Raw genomic sequence first — 23,591 nt, 5'->3', positions numbered from 1 at the left:
AACTCCCGGAGTTCACTGAGACTCACATCCATCGAGTCAGTGATGCCATCCAGCCATCTCATCCTCTGTTGTCCCCTTCTCCTCCTGCCCCCAATCCCTCCCAGCATCAGAGTCTTTTCCAATGAGATACAATGATGTAAATCAACTATACTCCAATAAAAGTTTTTTTTTTTTTAAGGCACTTTGTGATACAGCGTTGACTGAGCTTTCTAACGAATCTCTCGAACTGAGTCTCTAATCTGCCCCTGCCATCACCCCCAAATATAGACCCACCACTTCCAACTACCAAGAACTGTCTAATTATTGTGCTGATACTGGTATTTCTCAGACTTCTATGCCTCTGCTTATAAATTCCTTAGAATTTAAGGATGGCAGGTATGTTCAATTTATACCAGTATCTACCCATTCCATTATCCATCTATTCCAGTATCCATCCACCCATTAGTCAGGAGAAACCTTTCATCAAATTTCAATAGTATCTTTTTCTATTAGCCTGGGATCTTCTGGGTCATTCTTGACAGTTTCCAGGCAGTTACTACCACTAGGTCAGCCTCGGCAGATGAGATGAAACTTCTATTCCTGCTCTTCTTGTTGTTGTTTAGTGGATAAGTCGCATCCAACTCTCTGAGACCCTGTGGACTGTAAGCTGCCAGGCTCCTCTGTCCATGGGATTTCCCAGGCAAGAATACTGGAGTGGCTGTCATTTCCTCCTCCAGGGGATTTAGGTTAAACCATATGAAATTGACTTTTCTTATGTCAAAGATGGTTGAACATTAGCAATTACATGTGGTTCAACTGAAAAAAAAAAAAAAAAAAAAAGGCTGTCCACCTCAACCCTTCTTCATTGTTTAAAAGTCGCTTCTCTTCCCAGTCCCCAGGGGTTAATTAATTACTCCATCTTCTATGCTTCTATCACACTTCAAAATCTCCCTAGTAGATCCTTTGATATGCTGAATTACAGCTTTTTATTTACATATTGTCCTCAGCTACAGATAATCCCCCTGGATCAGAGCCAAATCATACTCATCCTTTTATCCCCGCGTGTGCATGTTAAGTCACTTCAGTTGTGTCCGACTCTGCGACCCTGTGGACTGCAGCCCGCCAGGCTCCTCTGTCCATGGGATTCTCCAGGCAAGAATACTGGAGTGGATTGCCATGCCCACCAAAGTACCTGGCTCTCAGAGGGATTCATGAATGTGATTCAATGATAATTTTTTAAAGATGTCCTCATTTCTGTTTTCTTTGATAAAAACAGTGTTTTCCCAGCCAACCTTTCTGTCCCTTGTTGATAGCTGGGGATTTGCATGCCTACAGGTCTCACTTGTCTCCTCCTCTTTTCTGGTCCTTTGAAGGTTGACTCATCCAGTTTAAGTGAAACCTGGGCCGCCTGCTCATCTGTTTCCTGCAATGTTGGTGACTCTATCTGCAACTGGCAGGGACCGGGCTCCGTGTGACCGACCATGATCTTGGGATCACTGGAGCCTTTGGCAAAGCCTGTCACTTTATACTCAGAGTGCCACAAGCACCAGCATCCCAAAGTCTGGCAAGAAGTACATCCCCAGGGCCACTTTCAGGCAGGATTTGGCATCTCCCGCAGGGGCCGGTGAGCCAGGATCCAGACCTCAGATGGGGTAGCTCAATTCTGCTTCTCACCTGGAGATTCCCCACTGTGCAGAGGACAATTTCTGGCCCTTGGAAGGGCAAGAAGAAGCCCAGTGGGAGTGTCTCCTAGCACAGATAGGAAGGAGAAAGTGTCTATATTTTTTTCTCTTTCTCTGCTGCCAACCCTTAGGTGATGAAATTGGACACAAGCCAACTGGAACAAGGGCGCAGTTTCACACCTCCAAGTCATCACACAGGCTGGTCCTTCTCCCTGGAAGTTTCCCTCCCCTGAGGTAACTCCCTTCCCTTCCCACTCACTTCTCCTCCTCCTAGAAACTGGATCTATTTGTCTCCATCTGGCAGGTGGTAAAGAACTTGCCTGCCAAGCAGGAGACATGGGTTCAATCACTGGGTCAGGAAGATCCCCTGGAGAAGGAAATGGCAACCCGCTTCAGTATTCTTGTCTGGAGAATCTCATGGACAGAGGAGCCTGGCGGGCTACAGTCCATGGGGTCACAAAGAGTCAGACACGACTTAGTGACTGAACAACAGTCAGCAGCCCAGCAGAGCAATGCAAGGCTCTGCAGATGAGCTCAGAGTAAACCAGGCCCTGGGTCATCTCCATATATTTAGAAGAAAAATGAAAATGGTTACGTATCTTTGGTCTGTATACTTCTGTGGGCAGAGGCAGAATTAATTTACTTTTCATCCCGACCCTATGGTCTGTTGACCAATTTTGTCTTTGCTTGGGAGCATTTCAACCTCAAAGTGTAGCTCACTTCTAGTCTGAGCTAGTCCTGTCAAGTTCTGTGGAGGCTGGCTGCGGAAGAAGGCATGCAGTCATCAATTACACAGTCCTAGAGAGGTCACCCTTGGTTTCTCATCCAGAAAAAAGACACACACACTCTTTGCTCTACTGTAACGGACTGAGTGGTGGTCTCTCAAAATTCATACACTGAAGTCCTACACCTAGTAGCTCAGGAGAAAGCATCTTTAAAGAGGTGATTAAGGTAAAATGAACTTAATTCCAACAACCGATGTCCCCCAAAAAGAGGAATTAGGACACAGACTCAGAGGGCGGACCGAGGGAAGACACGAGTCAGGAGAAGATGGCCATCTACAAGTCAGGGAGAGAGGTCTCAGAAGAAGTCAAATCCTGCCAACTCCCAAATCTCAGACTTCTAGCCCCCAGAACTGTGATAAAATAAATGTCTGTTTTTGAAGAGATGGTACCCAGTCAATGGTACTTTGTCATAATAACCCTACCTTAGCCTTAAGGACAAATAATGAGCTATCGTGAGGGTTCCCTATGAAGGGTCATATAAACATCAAACTTCTGTTCTCTTTAGAGACCGGGGAGATAGCCATGTGGTCCCTGCCAATGGAGGTAACTGCTTCCAATTGACAAATTTATCCAAAGCCCCGAAGGGCTGTAGACGATTTTGGCTTTTATAGTTATGCATTTTTGAACATAGACTAGCATTGAGCTAATCCATGTAAGCATATTTTCACAGCTAATACCTAAAGCTTTTATATATGCCTGAAAGATGAGCTTCTCTGAAGGGTTGTGGGAGCGTTTTACGTACCGAGGTATTTCCATTTAGGCACAGAGGCTGCAGAAAAGGCAGCATGTATGTTTAATTCTTATAAATCAAATCATGTTTTAATTGTGCCAAGGGATTTCCATATTTAAAGGAGCCCTGGAGTGAATCTGCCTATAGTGTAAATAATCCCTCATTCCAATTTATTTAAGAAGTTTTGATTTTCCTATTTAGAAACACATCGTTTTTTTCTTTTCACTTTTTATTTTGACAAAATTGCAGAGAAAAAGGATAGTACATCAGATATCTGTACAATTTTCTCCCTGATTCTTTATTGTTTAAAAAATGTAATGACTCGCTTCACTTTATTCTCCTGCCTCTCAAATTTAGGCTAATAGAGGATTCTACAGAAAATATTTAATTGACTCAATAAGATAATAAATATACTGGATCCTCATATGTTACAGTAACAGTTCCAAAAACTGCGTATTGAAGACTTGCTATGTGCCAGGCAAACCCTCTCAATCTTTCTTTTGGATTATCCCCTAATTTACCCTATAAGACAAGTACTACTATTATACCCATTTAACAGATGGGGATACTGAGACACTGAGAGTTTTAGCATTTTGCCCAAGGTTACACAGACAGAATTACTGTGGTGCTAAATGCAAAATAAACCAATGGGATTTCTGGACCCATGGACTTAAGGCTAATCTTTTTTAAAAAACTTTTTATTTTGTTTTGGGGTATAGCTGATTAGCAATGTTGTGATAGTTTCAGGTGAACAGTTCAGGGATTCAAAACTAATCTTTTAAATTAGGTGAAGGCAAGCTACAGATTTTTAGCCAAATCTGGCCATATCTTAGCCATGAGCTAAGGATTAAGATTTTTAGCTAAATCTGGCCTACACCTTTTTGTATGGCCATGAGCTAAGAATGATTACATGTTTATGACTGAGGGGAAAAAAAATCAGTAGAAGAATAATATTTGGTGACAGGTAAAAATTATATAAAATTCAAATTTTAGTATTAATAAAGTTTTATTGGAACACAACTATACTCATTCACTTGCATCTTATTTATGGCTGCTTTATGCTACAATGACAGAGCTAAGTAATTGCAGCAGAGAACATATGGCCCATAAAGACTAAAATATTTGCTACCTGGACCCCTGTAGGGCTTCCCTGGTGGCTCAGATGGTAAAGAATCTACCTGCAATGCAGCAGACCCAGGTTTGATCCCTGGGTCAGGAAGATCCCCTGCAGAAGGGAATAGCTACCTACTCTACTATTCTTGCCTGGAGAATTCCATGAACAGAGGAGCCTTGCGGGACCTTTACGGAACATGTTTAGGGACCCTTGTTCTAAGGTCTACTTTCTATTTGGAACAATACTACAAATAATTGTCTTTCAGGACAGCCTTAGCCCCTTCCCAGGAAGTGGGCACTAAAAATTTCAGAAGGTATCATTTTATCAATATTTGCCAAAATTTTTAAATGTTCTTTGTTTTGTTAAAAATGAATATCCCCCAAAGAGTTTGAAGACATGTTCTTTTTTTTCTAACACTTCACCCAAATTTCTTTATAATTCATTGTTGTTTGAATGGAACAAGGAGAAATATGGTCCCATAAGGCATTTGTGGAAGGATAACAATTCAAATACAAGAAAAATGATGAAAATAAGCTTTATTGCCTAAGGCATTTGGCCTTCTGGATCATAGGTATCAGTATATAGATAAGGGCCATCTTAGAGCCTTGCTTCTCAAAGGCTAATATGCACTGAATCAATGGGCAAGGCCAGGACACTTTTTAAATGAACTTTCTGATCTAGTAGGTATGGGTCCTGAGACCTGAGTCCTTGCATTTCTACAAGCTCTCAGGGGATTCCAGGATTACCAGCAACAGTAACATGGTAACGAAGGGATGATAGGGTGTATGTGTGTGCTCAGCTGCTCAGTCGTGTTTAATTCTCTGCAACCCCATGGACTGTAGACCACCAGGCTCCTCTGTGTATGGGATTCTCCAGGTAAGAATACTGGAGTGGGTTGCCATTTCTTCCTACAGGGGATCTTCCTGACTCAGGGATCGAACCCCAGTCTTCTGCATTGGAAGGCAGGTTCTTTATCACCGTGTCACCTGGGAAATCCAAGAACTATATAAACAATCTTAAATACAGCTGATATTAATAAGACTGATAAGATGACACTGAGTTTCTGCTCCTGGTCCAAGTATGTTCTACAAGCACTGGAACTTTTTTTTTCTTATTAAATCCACAAGGAAACTAAGACTGAGAGGCAGAAAAACATCAGACAAAATCGAAATCTGAGCCAGCCTGGCATGACTCTGAAGCTCAGACTTTCTCATGAAACTTACCAACAGTGATACTTGGTTTAGAGTTGATAAAATATCCTCTCTAACCTTGGAATGATAAATAACCCGTGCCTGTGTGCATGTGTATAACTCGATTTATTCGTGTCTGACTCTTTGCAACCCTATGGGCTGTAGCCCACCAGGCTCCTCTGTCCATGCAATTTTCCAGGCAAGGCCTGATAAATATTCACCAAACCCATTTCAACAAAACTATGTCTAAAGATTCTGCAGTCATCTTCTGGCTGAAAACACCTGACTCTTCCAGGCTAAAGATGTTATTTACATCTAGAAGCTCCTGATCAACTTGAAGAATCTGCGGTAGGGTTTTAAATCCAACCAAGGAAGTCTGTGGGGAGGTTGTATCTTCTGTAGATAAGAAAAAATCCCACTTGCAAAATAGAAACAAGACATGGAGGAAGGAAACAGAGGAGAAATAGTGAACCCTTAAGCTCAGATAGAGTAGCTGGCAAAGCATGGTTTTAGGAAACTTTCAGGCTTAGTTTTGATCTCTAGCTTTGCTCAGTTTTTTTGGACCTCATCATTTAATAACCTTGAGCCTCCAGTTTTCATATCTGCCAAACAGGGACAAACTATCAATTTCATTGAGTACTGTCTTAAGGATTAAAGTTATCACAAGAAAGGGTTTGGCAAATAGTAGCTAATCAGTAAGTGATCTCAGTAATAATAACAGAAATAGTAATTACTACTATTTGGAATCTCAAAATATGATCTACCGGGGACTTATTTTGTTCTCTTGGTTTTGTTTGTTTAACAAAGTAGTAGCAAATTGGTAACTACTATTCTATTTTGACTGGGGGCTTCCCTGGTGGCTCAGTGGTAAAGAATCTGCCTGCCAATGCAAGAGACATGGGTTCCATCCCTTCGTTGAGAAGATCCCCTGGAGAAGGAAATGGCAGCCCACTCCAGTATCCTTGCCTGGGAAATTCCATGGACAGTGCAGCCTGGTGTGCTACAGTCCATGGGGTCGCAAGGAATCTGACATGACTTAGCGATTAAACCACAAAAACATACTGTTTTGATCGACCAACAACATAACGCTAAATGTAACAGAATTAATGGAAAACATCTTAAGACTGGGAAGTAACTGCAAAACACTTAGTATCTCTTTCAATTTGCACATTTCATTTACCTATCTCACAGCCTCCTCCTGAAGATATTGTAGGGTGCAGTCTCTGCTCCTGAAAATATTTTAGAGTGCAATCTCTGCTTGGGGTTAAACACAAATTACAAATTGTGCTTTGGCTGGAAACAGTGGCGTCTCTGCAAAGGAGTCAGATGGGTTTTCTCCCTCTCTGCCTCTCATCTTCTGGGGTAAGAACTTCTACGACGCTATAAGAGTCCAAAACACCCAAAAGCTCTCCCTGGTGCCCCCTTCTTATACTTGCTTTCCTATTACAGGACTGGATTTTAGGAGGAACTGGGAGTACTCATGGGATGGTTGTAGAGATTCATCTTGAATTTCCTTCTTATCCCAGATTAGGTTTAAATCCTGACCTCTTTCTTTTGGTGAGAATAAAAAATACTTAACTTTGAATCTCTCAAAGAGCACATGCAGGCTAAGTTGCTCAGTCGTATCCAACTCTTTGTGACCCAAAGGACTGTAGCCCACCAGGCTCCTCTGTCCATGGGATTTCCCAGGAAAGAATTCTGGAGTGGGTTGACATGCCTTCCTCCAGGGGATCTTCCTGACCCAGGGATTGAACCCACATCTATGCCCACCCCCACCTTTACCACTAGCACCACCTGGGAAGCCCCTTTCAAAGAGTAATAAGATACATTTATATAAATATGCCTGTCACACTACACACACACACACACACACACAGAAGCTGACAGCAAGTACAGTATTTCACCTGGTGAAAATTGGTTTTGAAATGACAGAGAACTAATATAGTGGGTTTCAGTCTTTACAATACCGCATGTATCAATATATCAAACAAACACTAGAAACATACAAATAAACTCATATTTTTCTTCAGAGGAAATATCAGTGATATTGGAGTGTTCTTGTTTCTCAAATGATATTGAGTTTAATACAATTATGAGTGTACATCGATTAACCTTTGCATCAGATTTAAATGTATAACCCATTAACTAATTTAATCTCTCAAAAAAAAAAATAACAGCCGTTGGCATTATTCTTTGAATAATCCTTGTTTAGTTTCCATAATGGTATACAGCTTAATGAAAAACTCATTAGAATGTATCAGGCAGCATAATTAATTCTGGCTGATTCTTTTGGTGTTAATAGCTAATGCAGATGCTGGATTCCATTTTCCATTGGCTTTATTAATTTTTCATAAACCAATATTTTGACTGTAATGGGTTGTAACAGTTCCATAGAAGTTCTGGAATTGCATTAACTGTCATCGATGCTTGTTAGTCTAAGGAGGGTTTTGCCATTTGTGTGTTGGTTCTTCAACACTACATTTTTTAAAAAGAAAAAGGGACCACTTCATTTTATGCTTAGAGAATAAGTATATACATATAATTAACATCAAGTATATTAAACAATATTTGGCCAATATGTCTCTATTTACACAACAACTTCATTGCCTGGGCTAATAACAGTGAACCATAAATTTTGAAGAGAACACTAAAAGTGGAAAGCAAAAAAAAAAAAAAAAAAAACTTAGAAACAATATGGTTTATGACAGAATGGCAGCTCAAGTTAAAACTTAAAGAAAAAATGAATCCATCTCAATTTTTAAAATCTCTGGTAATTTGATTTCTTTCCTAAGAAAAGTTTTTAGATTAAAACTAGGAGACTTTTTATCAGTGTTACAGCTTTGGTTATTGAACAGTATTTTGCTATCCTGGGGTCTAACCCTAACCCTAATTTTTCTAACCAATGTGTTCTTAGATCTCTCAGTCTTTCAGGGTTAATCCACATATACTCCTCATGATTAGACTCCGATTTGTTTTGAATATAGATCTGGGTACTAACTCATCACTAAGTGTTCTTATTTATTTTTAATCAGGGCTTTCAGTAGGTGTGTGTCTGTCTGTGTCTTAGTCAGTCAGTCGTGTCTGACTCTTTGTGACTCCCATGGACTGTAGCCCGTCAGGCTCCTCTGTCCATGGGATTCTCCAGGCAAGAAGACTGGAGTGGGTTGCCATGCCCTCCTCCAGGGGATCTTCTTAACCCAGGGATTGAACCCACGTCTCCTGCATTGCAGGCAGATTCTTTATGGTCTGAGCCACCAGGGAAGCCTTTGTCAACCACCAAAAGATAAACCAGAATCCAGATAAGGTATTATCAAGTCTTTTGCAACTTTTCTCTAGAAGGTCCTCTCTGATCTTAGTCAATACTTTGCAGCCTTTGGAGAAACCTGATTTTGCCCCAGTAATTCCCATCTCAGATGAACATCAAGTATTTATACTATTTTTGTTTCTTTTTAGAATTTTTTCTCAATGGATTCTGAAGATAAAGGTTGAAAAACTCCTTTGTACACTACCAAATTCCTTCTTACTCAGCACTAAAATGCCTTTCTCGCTGCCTTCTTTCCTGGCAAACACTTACTTATCCTTTCACAACTAATTTATGGCACCCCTTTTAAGGCAGAGAGCCTGGCTATTTTCCAGTCTTCCAGGAGGTACCATTATTTATTATGTGTGTGCATGCCTGCTCAGTCGCTTCAGTCATGCCTGACTCTTTGCAACCCTATGGACTGTAGCCTGCCAGCCTCCTTTGTCCATGGGATTCTCCAGGCAAGAATATTGGAGTGGGTTGCCATGCCCTCCTCCAGGGGATCTTCCCGACTCAGGGATCGAACCCATGTCTCCTGCTTCTCCTGCACTGCAGGCAGGTTCTTTACCACTGAGCCACTGGGGAAGCCCATTATTTGTTATATCTGAGTTTATTTGCCTGAATCCGTTATTGCTCTGCCAAATTCTGGAGGGAATCACTGCTACCCCAGCGCCTACCACAGTGCTTGATGCTTCCCAGGTCCTCGATGCTGCTACTCCGATATAAAGGACGAGTTAAGGGAAGCCAGTGGTATGTGTGAATTTACTCACAGCCTCTCTCTGTGGCCCTCCCTTGATGGACATCATGTAACTGAGTGACAGCCAGCTGACCCCATGGGTTTGTGCAGTATTGTGTAATTGCTACCAAGTGCAATGCTAAACAGAAACACAAAACTTCCCCAGGGAATAAGCTTTGTGTTTATTTCTGCAGGGGATCTTCCCGACCTAAGGATTGAACCCAAGTCTCCTGCATCGTAGGCAAATTCTTAACTGTCTGAGCCACCAGGGAAGCCCAGAAAAGGGTTACGCTCATATGATATACAGATTCTTCACATACTAGTTCTGTGATTTAAATGAATGAGAGACACTCTCTGTGAAACCTTGGTTTCATAATTTCTATAATGAAGACAAGGCTATAACAGTTTTATAAGAATGGGAGGAGAGGCAGAATTTGGCACAGAAGAAGTGCCCAAAGTTGGCTTATGTTGCTGATGTTTCAAATTGCTGATGTTGATGGGGGCAGCCTAGAACTTTCCCTGTGAAATTTATCCAGAGCCACATACCTGAACCTCATCATCCTCCCATGGCCTAAAGGTGGGGCATCTCCCACAAGGACCGTCTCGTCACTCCTCGCTTTGGGGGGAGCTCGCCTTGATGGCCTTTCCATGCAATAGAATGGGGACCCATTTATTTAGGAAATGCTGTTCTCAGCACATAAGCAAGTTCTAATCCTATCTGAAGATCAAAAGCGCCCACAGGGCTCCATCAAAGCTGAGCTGCAGTCCCTCTGTGGGACAGGGAAGGACGCAGATAAAAATTAAGGCCAAATGTGGGCTGGGCTGGGATGAAATCTGATAAGACAGATGCAGAGTGCAGAGGGGAGAAGCACAGTGAATTGCAACTGAAAGGGGAGGCAAAGGTAAACAGATGTACAAGATAAACTCTTTGAAGTGGAACATTTCCAGGCTGAAAATCCTTTGCTTGGGGACTTCAATCTGGACTCTTCTGTTCCAGTTCACTGGAGTGCACTGCATTGGAATCTGGCAGATGTGTAAATTATACAAAATATCACCGAGCCAAAGGTCACTGTGCATGTGGAGCAGCTCCTCACCGCCATGGCTCTGAGGCCAGGCAGGGCTGGTCCTCCGGGTGGCTACAAGGAAGTGCAGAGCCGTAGAGGGGCATCCCTGGTGGCTCAGCAGTAAAGAATCCGCCTGCCAATGCAGGAGATGCGAGTTCATTCCCTGGGTCGGGAAGATCCCCTGGAGAAGGGAACAGCAACCCACTCCAGGATTCTTGCCTGGAGAATCCCATGGACAAAGGAGCCTGGCAGGCTACTGTCCACGGGATCACAAAGAGTCGGACATAACTGAGCAACTAAGCGCATACTCTTTCAGGATGCTAAGACCATCACCCCAAATGGGGCATGCTTGGTACCCAGTCATTTGGTAGATTACCCCAAGCCCAACCCAAAGTCTAGGACTGTGACCAAATTTTTCAACAGCAAGAAATGTCAGGCTAACCCAGATTCTGGACAAATCTTACTTTTGTCAGAAGCTACTGTATCCAAATTTCAGGAATGGAATTGGAAAGAAGTCCATCCAAAAGTGTGGCTAAAGGTCATTCTATTAGTTGTAATGGACTCAACAAAGCCAAGTGGGGGTAGAGGAGCAGCTGGCAGGGAGACCTACATCTAACCTTCTTCTGACCCAATTCTTAGATGAATGATGGTTCACAGTGGCCAAGAGCTCACAGAAAACCAATACCTTGGTTCGGGTAATCCAAGGTCAAATACAGCTGCCCTTTTCAGATGTGCAATCTCACAGTGCTCATCCATCCTCTTCATTTGATCCCAATCCTCTTTCCCATCACCTAGCCTGGTATCAAGTCACGTGGTCTGTGGCCAGGTTTGTGCTGACGTGGACACAATCAATCCAGGCGACTTCAGAGATCACACTAATCTCTTGTATTTCTATCTTACCTTACAGTCTGTGAAGTTCTATTATACTCATTATGGTATCCGATCCTCCCTATAACCCCAGGATAACCTGGTTTTAAGACCTGGCCACTTCTCAAATGTGACTTTGCAGCCATGTATGCCCTTCTTGGAGTACATGTCATTTTGTTTCACACCCCGCCAAAACCAGAAATATTTATTTTCAGAAGGAAGATCCACTCAGGACCCCCTTCTTTCCCCCTATCCCCACCGCCAAATCCACTAATGATAATAGCGTCACCCAGACTATTGTTCATCATCATCTTCAAGGTCTCCAAGTTAATTGGCTCTGTATCTCTCTCCTTTTGATTTTGTGTGTTTCCAGTCATCAAAACCTAACCCTATCTTAGATCTGCACTGCATTGGAAGAGCTTTTCCTTTCTCCATTGATCACGACTTGTGGAGTAATTTAACTCCGTTCCAATTTTCCTCTGCAGGTGGGGTGCTCCCCATCCACGGAAGTGAGTTATGCATGTTCAAGTGGAGCATCTTATGAATCTTGTTAAGCTCTGCTACCTTATAGCCCCACTGATGGAATATTTAATCACAGAAATGAGTTGGCAGATATGATAAACAGTGTGTGTGAGCTCTGTAGCCATCTTACCAGCAGCTAAGAAATGGATGAATTTGCCATTTGTCAGCCCCATGTCGACAACTGTGTATAGCCTTCTGTTATTTATTTTTATTTTGTTTCACTTATGTGTGAAGATTAAAAGTGCTTTCCATCAACAGTTTTGTTGGCTTGATATCATGATTATCCCTTAAGGATATAATTTTTTAAAACAAATCTCTTGTCACAATGACAGGGAAAGTGTTGAGGTCTCTCCCTCAGTGTTGAGATCTCCTCTTAAAAATCCTATTTCTAATTACACTAAGTAACTTGAGAAATGCTATTGGCAATGGGCTTCTCAGGTGGTGCTAATGGTAAAGAACCTACCTGTCAATTCGTGAGACTCAGGTTTGATCCCTGAGTCAGGTAGATCCCCTGGAGGAGGGCATGGCAACCCACTCCAGTATTCTTGTCTGGAGAATCCCATGGACAGAGAATTCTAGGGGCTACATCCCTAGGATTTCATATAGTCAGACACGACTGAAATGACTTAGCATGTGCACACTGGCAATGGATATTTGCAGATATTCTTCTTCTATTTAGTACCTTCAATTTTATTTTGACTCTAAAATGGAATGCCCATAGAAGCTGACTGGAGTCTTTGAAACTCACCTGGGCTTTTTTTTTTTTTTTTTTTTTCTATTGACTTATCAATCATTTGTCATGAGAATACACCTCAATGAGTCTGAAGATCATTACGCTTAGAAAAAAATCATCAATGCTGCTGCTTAGTTTTATAGGAAAACACCCACTTGTCTTTGGAGGAGATTTATATACGTTCATAGAATATGCTGATTTAGGTATATCTGCTTCTGGAGACTGGGACTGGATAAGCATTTAAAAGAGTCCTTACAGGCATAACTTGATGAGAGTTCAGAAAAACCACCCCCAGTGAAAGACCTTTCATAACAGGTTTCTAAATGGTTCCCCTGGAACGTGTGTGCGAGGGAGAGTGTGTGTCATAATTTATCAAAGCAAATTAATACTGTTCAGCTAGTAATTAAAGATCCTCATTAAGAGGTGTAACTGTTCTCCCCACCCCCACCCTGCATTAGCAATAAAAATGCACTCAGGGCGTCAAGAGGGTATAGACGAAAATCAATAACCTGCCATTTTATAATTAAAGAGAAAATAAATGTTAGGGAAAAGTCCACTAAATTAGGAAAATTACCTTAAGGAGAAATTGAAAATATTGATTTTAATTTACAAAATATGTGGACTTTTCCTGCCCATTCTGGGAGACAATTGGAGGCTGGGTTGTTAATTCTGTATAAGCTTCAGAAAATCAATGATTATACTATGGGGATATGGTGATCTTTGTCATTAATGCAAAAATCTTATATATAGAAATGACTAATAAAATAAGGCTGGTTCTCTATCTCAGGTAGATACAGTGCTGACCTATGAAATACCCACAGCAAATCAATGACATGGTCTTCATTTCAGCTCTGGGGCACATTCAAAATTCCAAGATAAATCCTGACTATTTTTATAGTTGGGGAAATTTCGAATGCCCCCTAGATTCTTAGTCATGGATATTTAAACGGATAACATAAGGCATTATACCTGGTTATGGAAATGAATAAGTTCTACGGCTCTGTTTTGCATATATGCATTCCACACACACAGGTGCCTGAAATTTCAGATGGAAGCTAGCAGGATTCTCAGGGTTTATGGGTCTTCAAGTATTTCAAAGGAATTGTTCTGGAGTGTTGAGTTTGCAGCAACATTTTCCCAGATTTCTGAATATCATGAACTCTGGCAACCCACTCCAGTCTTCTTAACTGGAGAATCCCATGGACAGAGGAGCCTGGCGGGCTACAGTTTATGGGGTCACAAATAGTCAGACATGACTGAGCGACTGAGCAACTGAGCACACACCCACACTGTCTACCTACACAGACAAACATACAGGCAAAAAGAGACAGCCTCTGGTTATGAAGGACGGCCCAGGTACTGGCCACACCGAACACAAATACTCAGATTCCTCAAGTAACATTTACTTATCTGTGCCATCCCCCCCCCCTTTTTTTTTAGATTCAAGTTTACTGGAGCAGCCCATAGAAATAATTATTCAGTTGTCCAGGCTCCTGAAAACTTCCCCTGACACAACCAGTTAATACATCTAAATATGACAGTGGATTCCCTGGAGGAGGAAATGGCAACCCACTCCAGTATTGTTGCCTGGAGAATTCCATGGACAGAAGAGCCTGGCGGGCTACAATCCGTGGGCTTGCAAACAGCTGGACACGACTGAGAAACTGAGCACAAGAGGCATGCATGGTGGTTGGAATAATCCAAAACGATCATTTCATTTCTCTCTTTAATTTGACTTATTTGGACAGAGTAGTAATGTGATCTACGATCAGAAGGCATGCTCAGTAAGAAGGATGACTTCTAACATTCATAAAAAATAAAGCAGAATAAGCTGGTTGCAAAGAACACAGGCTCTTAACTTCAATTCTAGCCGCCTTCTTACCAGCTGTGAAATCTTAATTCCGTGATGCAAACCCTTTGGACTTTAGTTTCCACATTTGGGAAACTGCTGTGAGGATTCAAATACATTCAGTTAGGTAAAGTGCTTAAAACAGTGCCTGACCAAAAAATACTCAGTCAATAGTAACCCTTATAATAACTGATTCTTTCCCTGGAGTCCAATGACCTGACTTTTGAGGCTGGGCCCAGGGCTCATTTCAATGGTTGCTCTAACGCTCTAAGAGTTATGCAGATTCATTTATTCTTGTATGTGTAAGTCATTCTGGATGGTTTCTTCTGAATTAACAACCTCTTAGACACTCACATACATGCAAAGAGGTTTGAAGTCACTTGTAAGGGAGATATTTGGTGTTTTCCTGGTTGCATGAGCCAAAGGTGAACAGTAATTATATTGCATGGGGCTAAAAAAATGTACTGTCTTCTCTCTGATTCAACTCACACATTCATACTCTACCTCCTCATAGGACAGTGTCAAGCTTCCTGTTCTTGACCTCATTATTTTCGGGGGGAAGACATGCTCATTGGCACACACACAGAGAGAAAATCTGCCACATTTCCATTCTAGCAACTCCATCTTACCGGGCACCACCTGCAAATACACAGAAGCTGCTTTCCAACTTCCTCCTTGCCCTTTTGGGAGATTTCGTTTCTTTGGAGATTTGGGCAATCCCAGCAATGTCTGTGCCCCCTGGATTGGATACCCTAAGCCCTGAAGCACTAGTCTTCTCTCACATTGAGAAGAGAATCTTTTAGTCTAGTGGGTCACCCAGAATTCAGCAGAATCAGCTCTCAGTTAACTTTCCCCTTATGGCAGAGAGGTGGGGCATTAACTTATTTATCTGTATTTCCCCAACATTTATTTGGTGCTGTTTATGCACCAATACTCTTCATATATCAACCCATGTAATTCTTATAAATACTTGTAAGTTTGTTACTACCACCATCTCCCACGGAACAGATGAAGACGCTGAGGCACAGAGAGGTTAAGCAACTTGCCTAGAGTCACACATCTGGTAAGCAGAGACACCAGGGTTCCATCCCAGGGTGCCTGAGAGTAACATCCACGTTCCTCACTCTGTGATACGTCCTCTTGGAAAGTGGATCCCACCACATAATCGTAGAAAGTCTCAAAGCTAGGTCCCTCCCCGCCCCCCCACACACATAAGAGTCAGCACAACTATTTCACTATTAGAGTCCCTTGATGTAGCCCAGGCTTGTAATAAAATTCACACATGAAGAACAACTCCAAACACTGTCTATCTAAAATCTGGAACTCAGCTATCATGTTGGGCCTTTCCAGATTTACCATCTTTTAAAATCAAGTTGGTTTTTGTGCTAGAGCAGCTATTAAAGTTTCCTATACTCCTTTGTCATCCACTAAGGTCAGTGTTGACTTTCAGGAAAATGATCGATGTAGAACATCGCAGAAGAGAGAAAGCAAGGGGAGTGGCTTACCATCAAGAGATTACAAAAGAGTGGATATAGGCCAATGGGTCGTTGATTTCTCCTTATTAAAAAGCAAGGGCCACATCGAAGCAAGACTTCTTCTCAACCCTCTACATGGCAAATCAACTAAGGTTGATTAGGTTGAACATCCCAGATGTTCAATGCAGCTTTGTTCATGAGCAGGAAAAATAACTGGTAGAAGTTAACGGGCAAAGCCGAGCAAAAAAATAAAAAACCAGTCTCAGCTGCTGTTGCTTCCAGGTTACTCTCTCCCCAAATTTGATGACCAAGTTTTCTGGGACAGAGGATTTGAGTGGTTGTTGGTGGGCAGCCAGGAAGGGACAAGGAGAAAGATATAGACCCTTGAAGGCAAAGCAGAGAGAAAGGGAACCACTACGGAACATTGATTAATGGAGAAAGAAGGAGAACTTAACTTTTCTAGTTTTCTAAATAATTCTCTTTGCAATTCCAACTCACTGCCACATCATTGGGATAATTAATCCAATTCTCTGCTTTGCCAAGGGGAAAAAAATGCAACTCCAAATGGAAAGGTATGGCTCAAAAACACATTCAGGCACATTGAAAGAAAACCTGCATGAACAGCTGTCCATTTGTTCAAAGGCTCTTGAACAAAATCTCAATGCTTTTTTTGAGGCAAAATCTATGGGAAACATCACAAGGGGCCGTGGCCCCATGCTTATATCACAATGTAACTTACATGATTCCCCTTTATTTTTTTTTTTTAAGATTTTTTGAACACTTTTGGTTTTGCCTTAAAAAAAATCATTCAGAATTTGGGAGGATAGGAATTTATTGGTTCAGATTATTTGATGAAACCCACTCTTTATGGGCAGGCAAAGCACATGTAGGAAAGACAAAGAAAACATCATGCAAAGAGAAACTCTTTACCTGCATAGAATTCAGGACTGTACACTGCACCCACAACTGGATTCAATTTCCAGCCTTAAAACAAATACACAAAAATGTTATCACATTTGATTCAACAACTCATATCATTGCAAGTTAACCACAAGTCAAATGGGTTGGCTTTTTTTTTTAATGGATTTATGGCCTTCTTTGATTTTCTGCCTACATAATAGTACAGAAACTACTGACCAGCTACAGATGAACCTTTTGAAAAGGATATGGTGATTGATTCTGCCCCATATCCATATTTTCTAGAGCCCTTATAATAACTTAAATATTTTGTTCTTCTTTCATGTATTGCTGCTAGATAATCCATCACTTCTCTTTGTATTAAGTTTGCAAAATTTTGGAAGCTCACATAAAACAGAATTCTTTTAGAAACATTCTTCAGTTCAGTTCAGTAGCTCAGTCATGTCTGACTCTTTGTGACCCCATGGACTGCAGCAAGCCAGGCCTCCCTGTCCATTGCCAACTCCCAGAGTTTACTCAAACTCACGTCCATTGAGTCAGTGATGCCATTCAATCATCTCATCCTCTGTTGTCCCCTTCTCTTCCTGCCCTCAATCTTTCCCAGCATCAGGGTCTTTTTTAATGAGTCAGCTCTTCGCATCAGGTGGCCAAAGGATTGGAGTTTCAGCTTCAGCATTAGTCCTTCCAATGAATATTTGGGACTGATCGCCTTTAGGATGGACTGGTTGGGTCTCCTTGCAGTCCAAGGGACTCTCAAGAGTCTTCTCCAACACCACAATTCAAAAGCATCAATTCTTCCACACTCAGCTTTCTTTATAGTCCAACTCTCACATCCACACATGACTATGGAAAAACCATAGCTTTGAGTAGATGGACCTTTGTTGGCAAAGTAATGTCTCTGCTTTTTAATATGCTGTCTAGGTTGGTCATAACTTTTCTTCCAAGGAGCAAGCGTCTATATTCTAATAATTGTCATTCCTAATTGCGACCCAGAGACCCTATAGAATTCCAAAGTGCTTTCTAAAACCCAAATAAAATGACATTTATTCACTATAGATTGTGTGGAATACATTTCAAAGAATTCAAGAATCATACAAATTCTTAGTCAATGCATGATATCTAAGAGAACTTTCAAATAACCTGTATATAGGATTAACAGAATTTTGTAATTTTCCAAATGTTCTGCATGGTGCATTTTCTGTAAAATAAATCCTGGCCCTTTAGAAACTTCTACTTAAGAAAATAGCAAACAAGATTATCTGCAAATCAGGAAGCTATCTGCACTACACAAGCACCGCACACTATTTAGGGAACAATCTATGGGCTTCCCTGGTGGCTCAGTGCTAAAGAATCCACCTGCAATGCAGGCGACACAGGTTCAGTCCCGGGGTTGGGAAGATCCCCTGGAGAAGGAAATGGCAGCCCACTCCAGTATTCTTGCCAGGGAAATTCCATGGACAGAGGAGCTGAGCAGGCTATAGTCCATGGGTTCTCAAGACACGACTTGGTGATTAAACCACCAGCTCAAAAAATGATCATACTTTAGGGTTTAGTGATTAATTCCTGTTTCTTCTGGTGTTTTTTCTTTTTCTTTTTTTTTTGTGTGAAAGCATCTATTATAGAACTGCTGAAAGACAGGGGACAGGTATGGGAAACCCTGTGTCCTTGGGCTGAAGGTTAAACACCAGAGGTCCTTTACTAAATGCTCCTGAGAAAAAGCAATGGTGCGAGTTGTGATGTGAGAGAAGGTATTTCTGACAAGTACTCTCGGATCTTTTTCTGGAAGGGAGAGGTGTGCCATCCCATTGCCTGGTACAAGTGATGCACCTATAAGAACAGCTGAGAGGTAGCCACAACCTACTGAGCCACTAAGGAAGCGTGTGTGTGTGTGTGTGTGTGTGTACTCAATCATGTCTGACTCTTTGTGACCCCATGGACTGTAGCCACTGAGGAAGACAGAGTAACTCCCCTACATATGAACAAGTTCCATTCTGAGAGCATGTGCATAAGTCCAGTTTGTTTGTAAGTCCAACAAAGTTAGCTTAGATACCCAATGGACACAATTGGCTATATAGGTTTATAATACTTTGCACACCAATAACACATAAAAACAAAAAATAAAGAAGACATTTTTAATCTTACACCTTGAAAAGGATAGCAGTATAATGGCTGGCATCCAGAAGCTGGCATCAAAGGAACACACAGGAAGAGAAGGGAGAGAAAGTGGGAGATGGTAGAACTGAAGGATCGTCAGCAATAGGAGATGGAGGGCAAGCTGTAATTTCATTCATGCCGGATGCATCTATCTATCATCTATCTGTCCGTCCATCCATTCATCCATCCATCTGTATCATTTCTATTATGTCTTTTGATTGATCAATCAACTTATCAGCTCTTATCAAAGCTGACCTGACATCTTCTTAGGCACACAGCTTCATGGCATTATCTATCTACCAATGATCTACCAGTTTACTAAATCTCCCTATAGAAAACTTTCAATTAATATAAACATAAAAGAAACAAAACAATACTGTCCCTTCTCAGGAAATCCGTGCCATCTTACAGTCAAAAGCATTAATTGAGAGTGATAACTGAGTAGGTCTCCTCTACAAGAAGCCAGCTAGGATCTGGGAGCAGCGAAATCCAATGATACTGCTCAGGGAGCCCTGGAAACATCAGAAGAGGGTTTTCCCTTCTTCCCATCACTGGTCCTGTCTCTTATATAAAGCTACTCTACTCCCACTGGAGGAGAAACAAAGGCACATCTGAACCACACCTCAGGCATGGAAACCTAACTTCTCATTTCCCTCCTCCCTCTGAAGTGGATTTCTCACCAAGACACCCCCCTTCAGCAAATGGCATCTCCATCCGCTTCATTCCTCAAAACAAAATTCTTGATCAATAATGCCTTGATGCTCCCTTAATCCTCACATATCCTGTACCATCCATTAAAAAATCCTATAGGTTAGACTTCGAAAAGGTACTTCTACTTCCTCTACATCCCTCTCTTACCAGTGCCATCATGCTAGCCTAGACATTTCTATTTCTTAAGTACATGGCAACAAACAAGTCCACATAGTCTAACCCCAGTCCCTTTATTTGGTACCACTGTTTCCCTCCCTCCAATCTATGGTGATATTGGCCTATTAAATCTTTTCAAAAGAACCAAAGATCCTTCTACAGCATTCTGAATTGTACCCACTGCTTGCTCTGCTTGGACAAATCTGCCCAGTACTCAAAGTTTACCAGCTATGACAAACCCAGACAGCATATTAAAAAGCAAAGATATCCCTTTGCCGAAAAAGTTCCCTCTAGTCAAAGCTATGGTTTTTCCAGCAGTCATGTACGCATATGAGAGTTGGACCATAAAGAAGGCTGAGCACTGAAGAACTGATGCCTTCGAAATGTGGTGCTGGAGAACTCTTGAGAGTCCCTTGGACTGCAAGATCAAACCAGTCAATTCTAAAGGAAATCAACACTGGATATTCATTGGAGGGACTGATGCTGTAGCTGAAGCTCCAATACTTTGGCTACTTGATGCGAAGAGCCAACTCATTGGAGAAGACCCTGATGCTGGGAAACACTGAAGGCAAAAGGAGAAGGGTGTGACAGAGGATGAAATGATTGGATGGCATCACCGACTCAATGGATGAGTTTGTGCAAACTCTGGAAGACAATGAAGGACAGGGAAGCCTGGCGTGCTGCAGTCCATGGGTTGCAAAGAGTCAGACTCAACTGAGCAACTGAACAACAACGTCTTCTCCAGGGCAGGCTGCCTAATATCTCTCCCTTCCCCACTCTTCTGGCTGTTCCCTGATGCAATTCCCAGCTTTGTTTTCTGCAAAGCAGTTAACACCGCTTAGATTTCTCTTTTTTCTTTCTTCGCTTGCTCTTAATTGTTTCTATAACCACCCTCCCTCACTAAAATTGATGGTAAAGCGAGCGGGACTGACTGCTGTCCGAAGTGAATTCCCAACATATAAAACTGTGTGTTTGGATCCATAAATATTTACTTAGTTTTGCTCTAAAGGAACTGAAAGAATAAAGAGCTTTTTTCTAATGGACTCATTCCTTTTTGGCTGTGCTCTCCTTCCAACCATCGATGACCTGCTTCCTTATACACATTTACAAAAAAAGGGGAGGCACCATTAGGGGTGACTATCTTCAAGGGAAAGGCAATAAGAATCCAGCTCTTGAAAATCACCTCCGCTCATACTGAACAGGGCTCTTGCAGGCTTATGTAAATGCATGCAAATCACATGCAAATGGTCTCCTAGTCCCTTCCACTCCTTCTAGTACCTGGAAGGGACCCTTGGGATCACCCTGCTGGAGATAGGAGCCTGCACTGTCAGGAAGACGGACAAAATGATCCCAGTTTTAATTTCTAAGGCAGTTTGTGTTTGTCCCCAGGCCTCGCGAATTCAGAGATTTTGATCAAGGACATTAAACCGAACAATGAGGCTTACAGCAAAGGGAGAATTGCTGATAAAAGCCCATGGCTCCCAGCCTCCCAGAGCCCCCATACAAGAAGGCAATGGAGCAGACACCAGACACATGGGGGTCTCACTCCACATCAGACATAAGAGCTGTTTAGAGGGACCCCTCTGCAGCCCTGCTTCAAGGGGCTGCCTCCAAATCAGTGCTCCCCTCCTTAAATTCAGCTTCTTAAAGGTCATCTGCCAGCCTTCTGGAGAAAACACCGGCTGAGGTCCTCCGTGTTAACTATGGCTATATAGGGTGTTAAAAGACAGGTCTGAATGTGCACACAAACAAATCAACACATGTCTTCTCCAGGGCTTTGCTGAGTTGAATTTCAAGGAAAACCCATTCAAGAAAGCACCCTTAAACGCCTGACAGGGGTTTCCAAAACTGTCCTGAGGCTTTCTAAAAGACGTGTACTGCAGATGCCAGGAATCTGGTATTTGAAATGCTGCAGAAGGCAATGCCCAAAATGAAAAGTCATTTGCACATTGCATCCGGTTCACTTAGTAACTTTTTCTTTTTTTGAAATACATGTTTATTGTCAACATTTAAATTTCATCTATGATACAAGATTTCTGCTTCTTTTCAAATATGAGCAGAAATGGCACCTTTAGGAATTCCCTACAGACCAATTTGCTGGGGTGACCAGGGACCACCCTCACTTAAGCCCCCAGTTTGTCTGTTCCCTGTTACATGCTTGGCTTGGGGGCCAAAAATCAGCGATCTTTTATGGCTACCCTGTGCTGTTTTTTCCTGCTGCTGCTGCTAAGTCGCTTCAGTCGTGTCCGACTCTGTGCGACCCCATAGACGGCAGCCCACCAGGCTCCGCCATCCCTGGGATTCTCCAGGCAAGAGTACTGGAGTGGGTTGCCATTGCCTTCTCCGTTTTTTCCTTCTAGAAGAGAACTATTTTGCTTTGCTCAGTATGAAAACGAAAGAGAGTCAAAAAGGCTGCAAGTTTCTCAGACCTTCTCTGTTTATTTTACCTGGCCAGCCTCTGTTGGCATCTGAATATTTGATCCTTAAACTAGTATATCTATCTGCTTACTATCATAGCAAGAGATGGAACAAGATGGCTATTTAATATTGAGGTTATCATGTCATTACATTTTTAGGGCACTTCGTGCCTGCCACTGTGTTGAGTATTTCATCTCCTGTGTGTGCGTGTGTGTGTGTGTGAGTGCGCTTGTGAGCGTTCGTGCGTGCTCCATCACTCAGTTGTGTCTGACTCTTTGTGACCCCATGGACTGTAGCCCACCCGTCTCCTCTGTCCATTGAATTTTCCAGGCAAGAACTCTGGAGTGGGTTGCCATTTCCTCCTTCAGGGGATCTTCCCCACCCCAAGGATTGAACCCGAATCTCTTTCCGTCTCCTATGGAGACAGGTGGATTCTTTACCGCTGAGCCACCAAGGAAGCTTCTACTCCCATAATAACCACAAACATCCTATATAGTAGGTCCCATTATATCTACAGGTCCCACTTGGGAAAGGTCTTATGCAGAACGTTTCAACAGCCCCACCCCTGCAGGTCAACCATCCCTAAAAAACAAGAGGTGATATAAAATCCACTTCTATATAGTTTCAGATCTTTTTGTTCAGTTTTCACCCTTCTTGTGAATGCTGAGAAAATAAACAAGCTACATCCAACACTCACACTTCTCTAACACTGAAGAAATTCCTGGGGTTATGGTTCTCCACTTATTTTACAAAGCAAATATTTGATCTCCAATGAGCACAGTAAACCCTAACTCTTCTCTGAGGTTTGACAACCTCAGGAAAAACCAGCAATATGGAAGTAGCCCACTCAACTCTCTCTTGATGGAGCTTTCAGATTGGGAGGGTTTTCCAGACTCTTCTATGTCATTCCACAGTCTTTTAGAGGCAAGCTCAAAGGTCCTGGGAAAGGACCTCCACAGTATTATTAATCTACCTCCTTCATAGTATTATTAACTGTGCTCCTCTAGAGCAGAGAGTCCTAGTAATGTGTCTATCATGTTTAGGATCCTGTCTTACTCATCACTGGAAATTTTGCAGCTGCTTAACGCTTTGTTGGATGATTGACTGATATCCAAAAGGAATGCATGAAATGTGAGGATGGCACTGATAGCTAGATTCTTTTCCATTTGAAGATGACATCAAAATTCGATGACTTGAGTAAATCCAT

The 23,591-nt window shown here is 42.0% G+C and overlaps 1 protein-coding gene across 9 annotated transcripts in view; it reads right to left on the bottom strand.

Annotated features, from left to right (window-relative positions):
* LOC129637986 (RNA binding protein fox-1 homolog 1) overlaps positions 1-23,591 on the bottom strand; it is a 408,351-nt gene that overhangs the window by 95,777 nt on the left and 288,983 nt on the right. For all 9 annotated transcript variants that reach the window (XM_055562381.1, XM_055562374.1, XM_055562372.1 and 6 more), the window contains exon 7: positions 16,958-17,011. In XM_055562381.1, the coding sequence (XP_055418356.1) occupies positions 16,958-17,011 (54 nt within the window). The remainder of the gene's footprint in view (positions 1-16,957; positions 17,012-23,591) is intronic.

The sequence above is a fragment of the Bubalus kerabau genome, chromosome 23 (genome assembly GCF_029407905.1).
Source record: "Bubalus kerabau isolate K-KA32 ecotype Philippines breed swamp buffalo chromosome 23, PCC_UOA_SB_1v2, whole genome shotgun sequence".
Classification (NCBI taxonomy): domain Eukaryota; kingdom Metazoa; phylum Chordata; class Mammalia; order Artiodactyla; family Bovidae; genus Bubalus; species Bubalus kerabau.
Note: the sequence above shows the minus strand (reverse complement) of the source record. Positions and strands in the feature narration are given on the sequence as shown.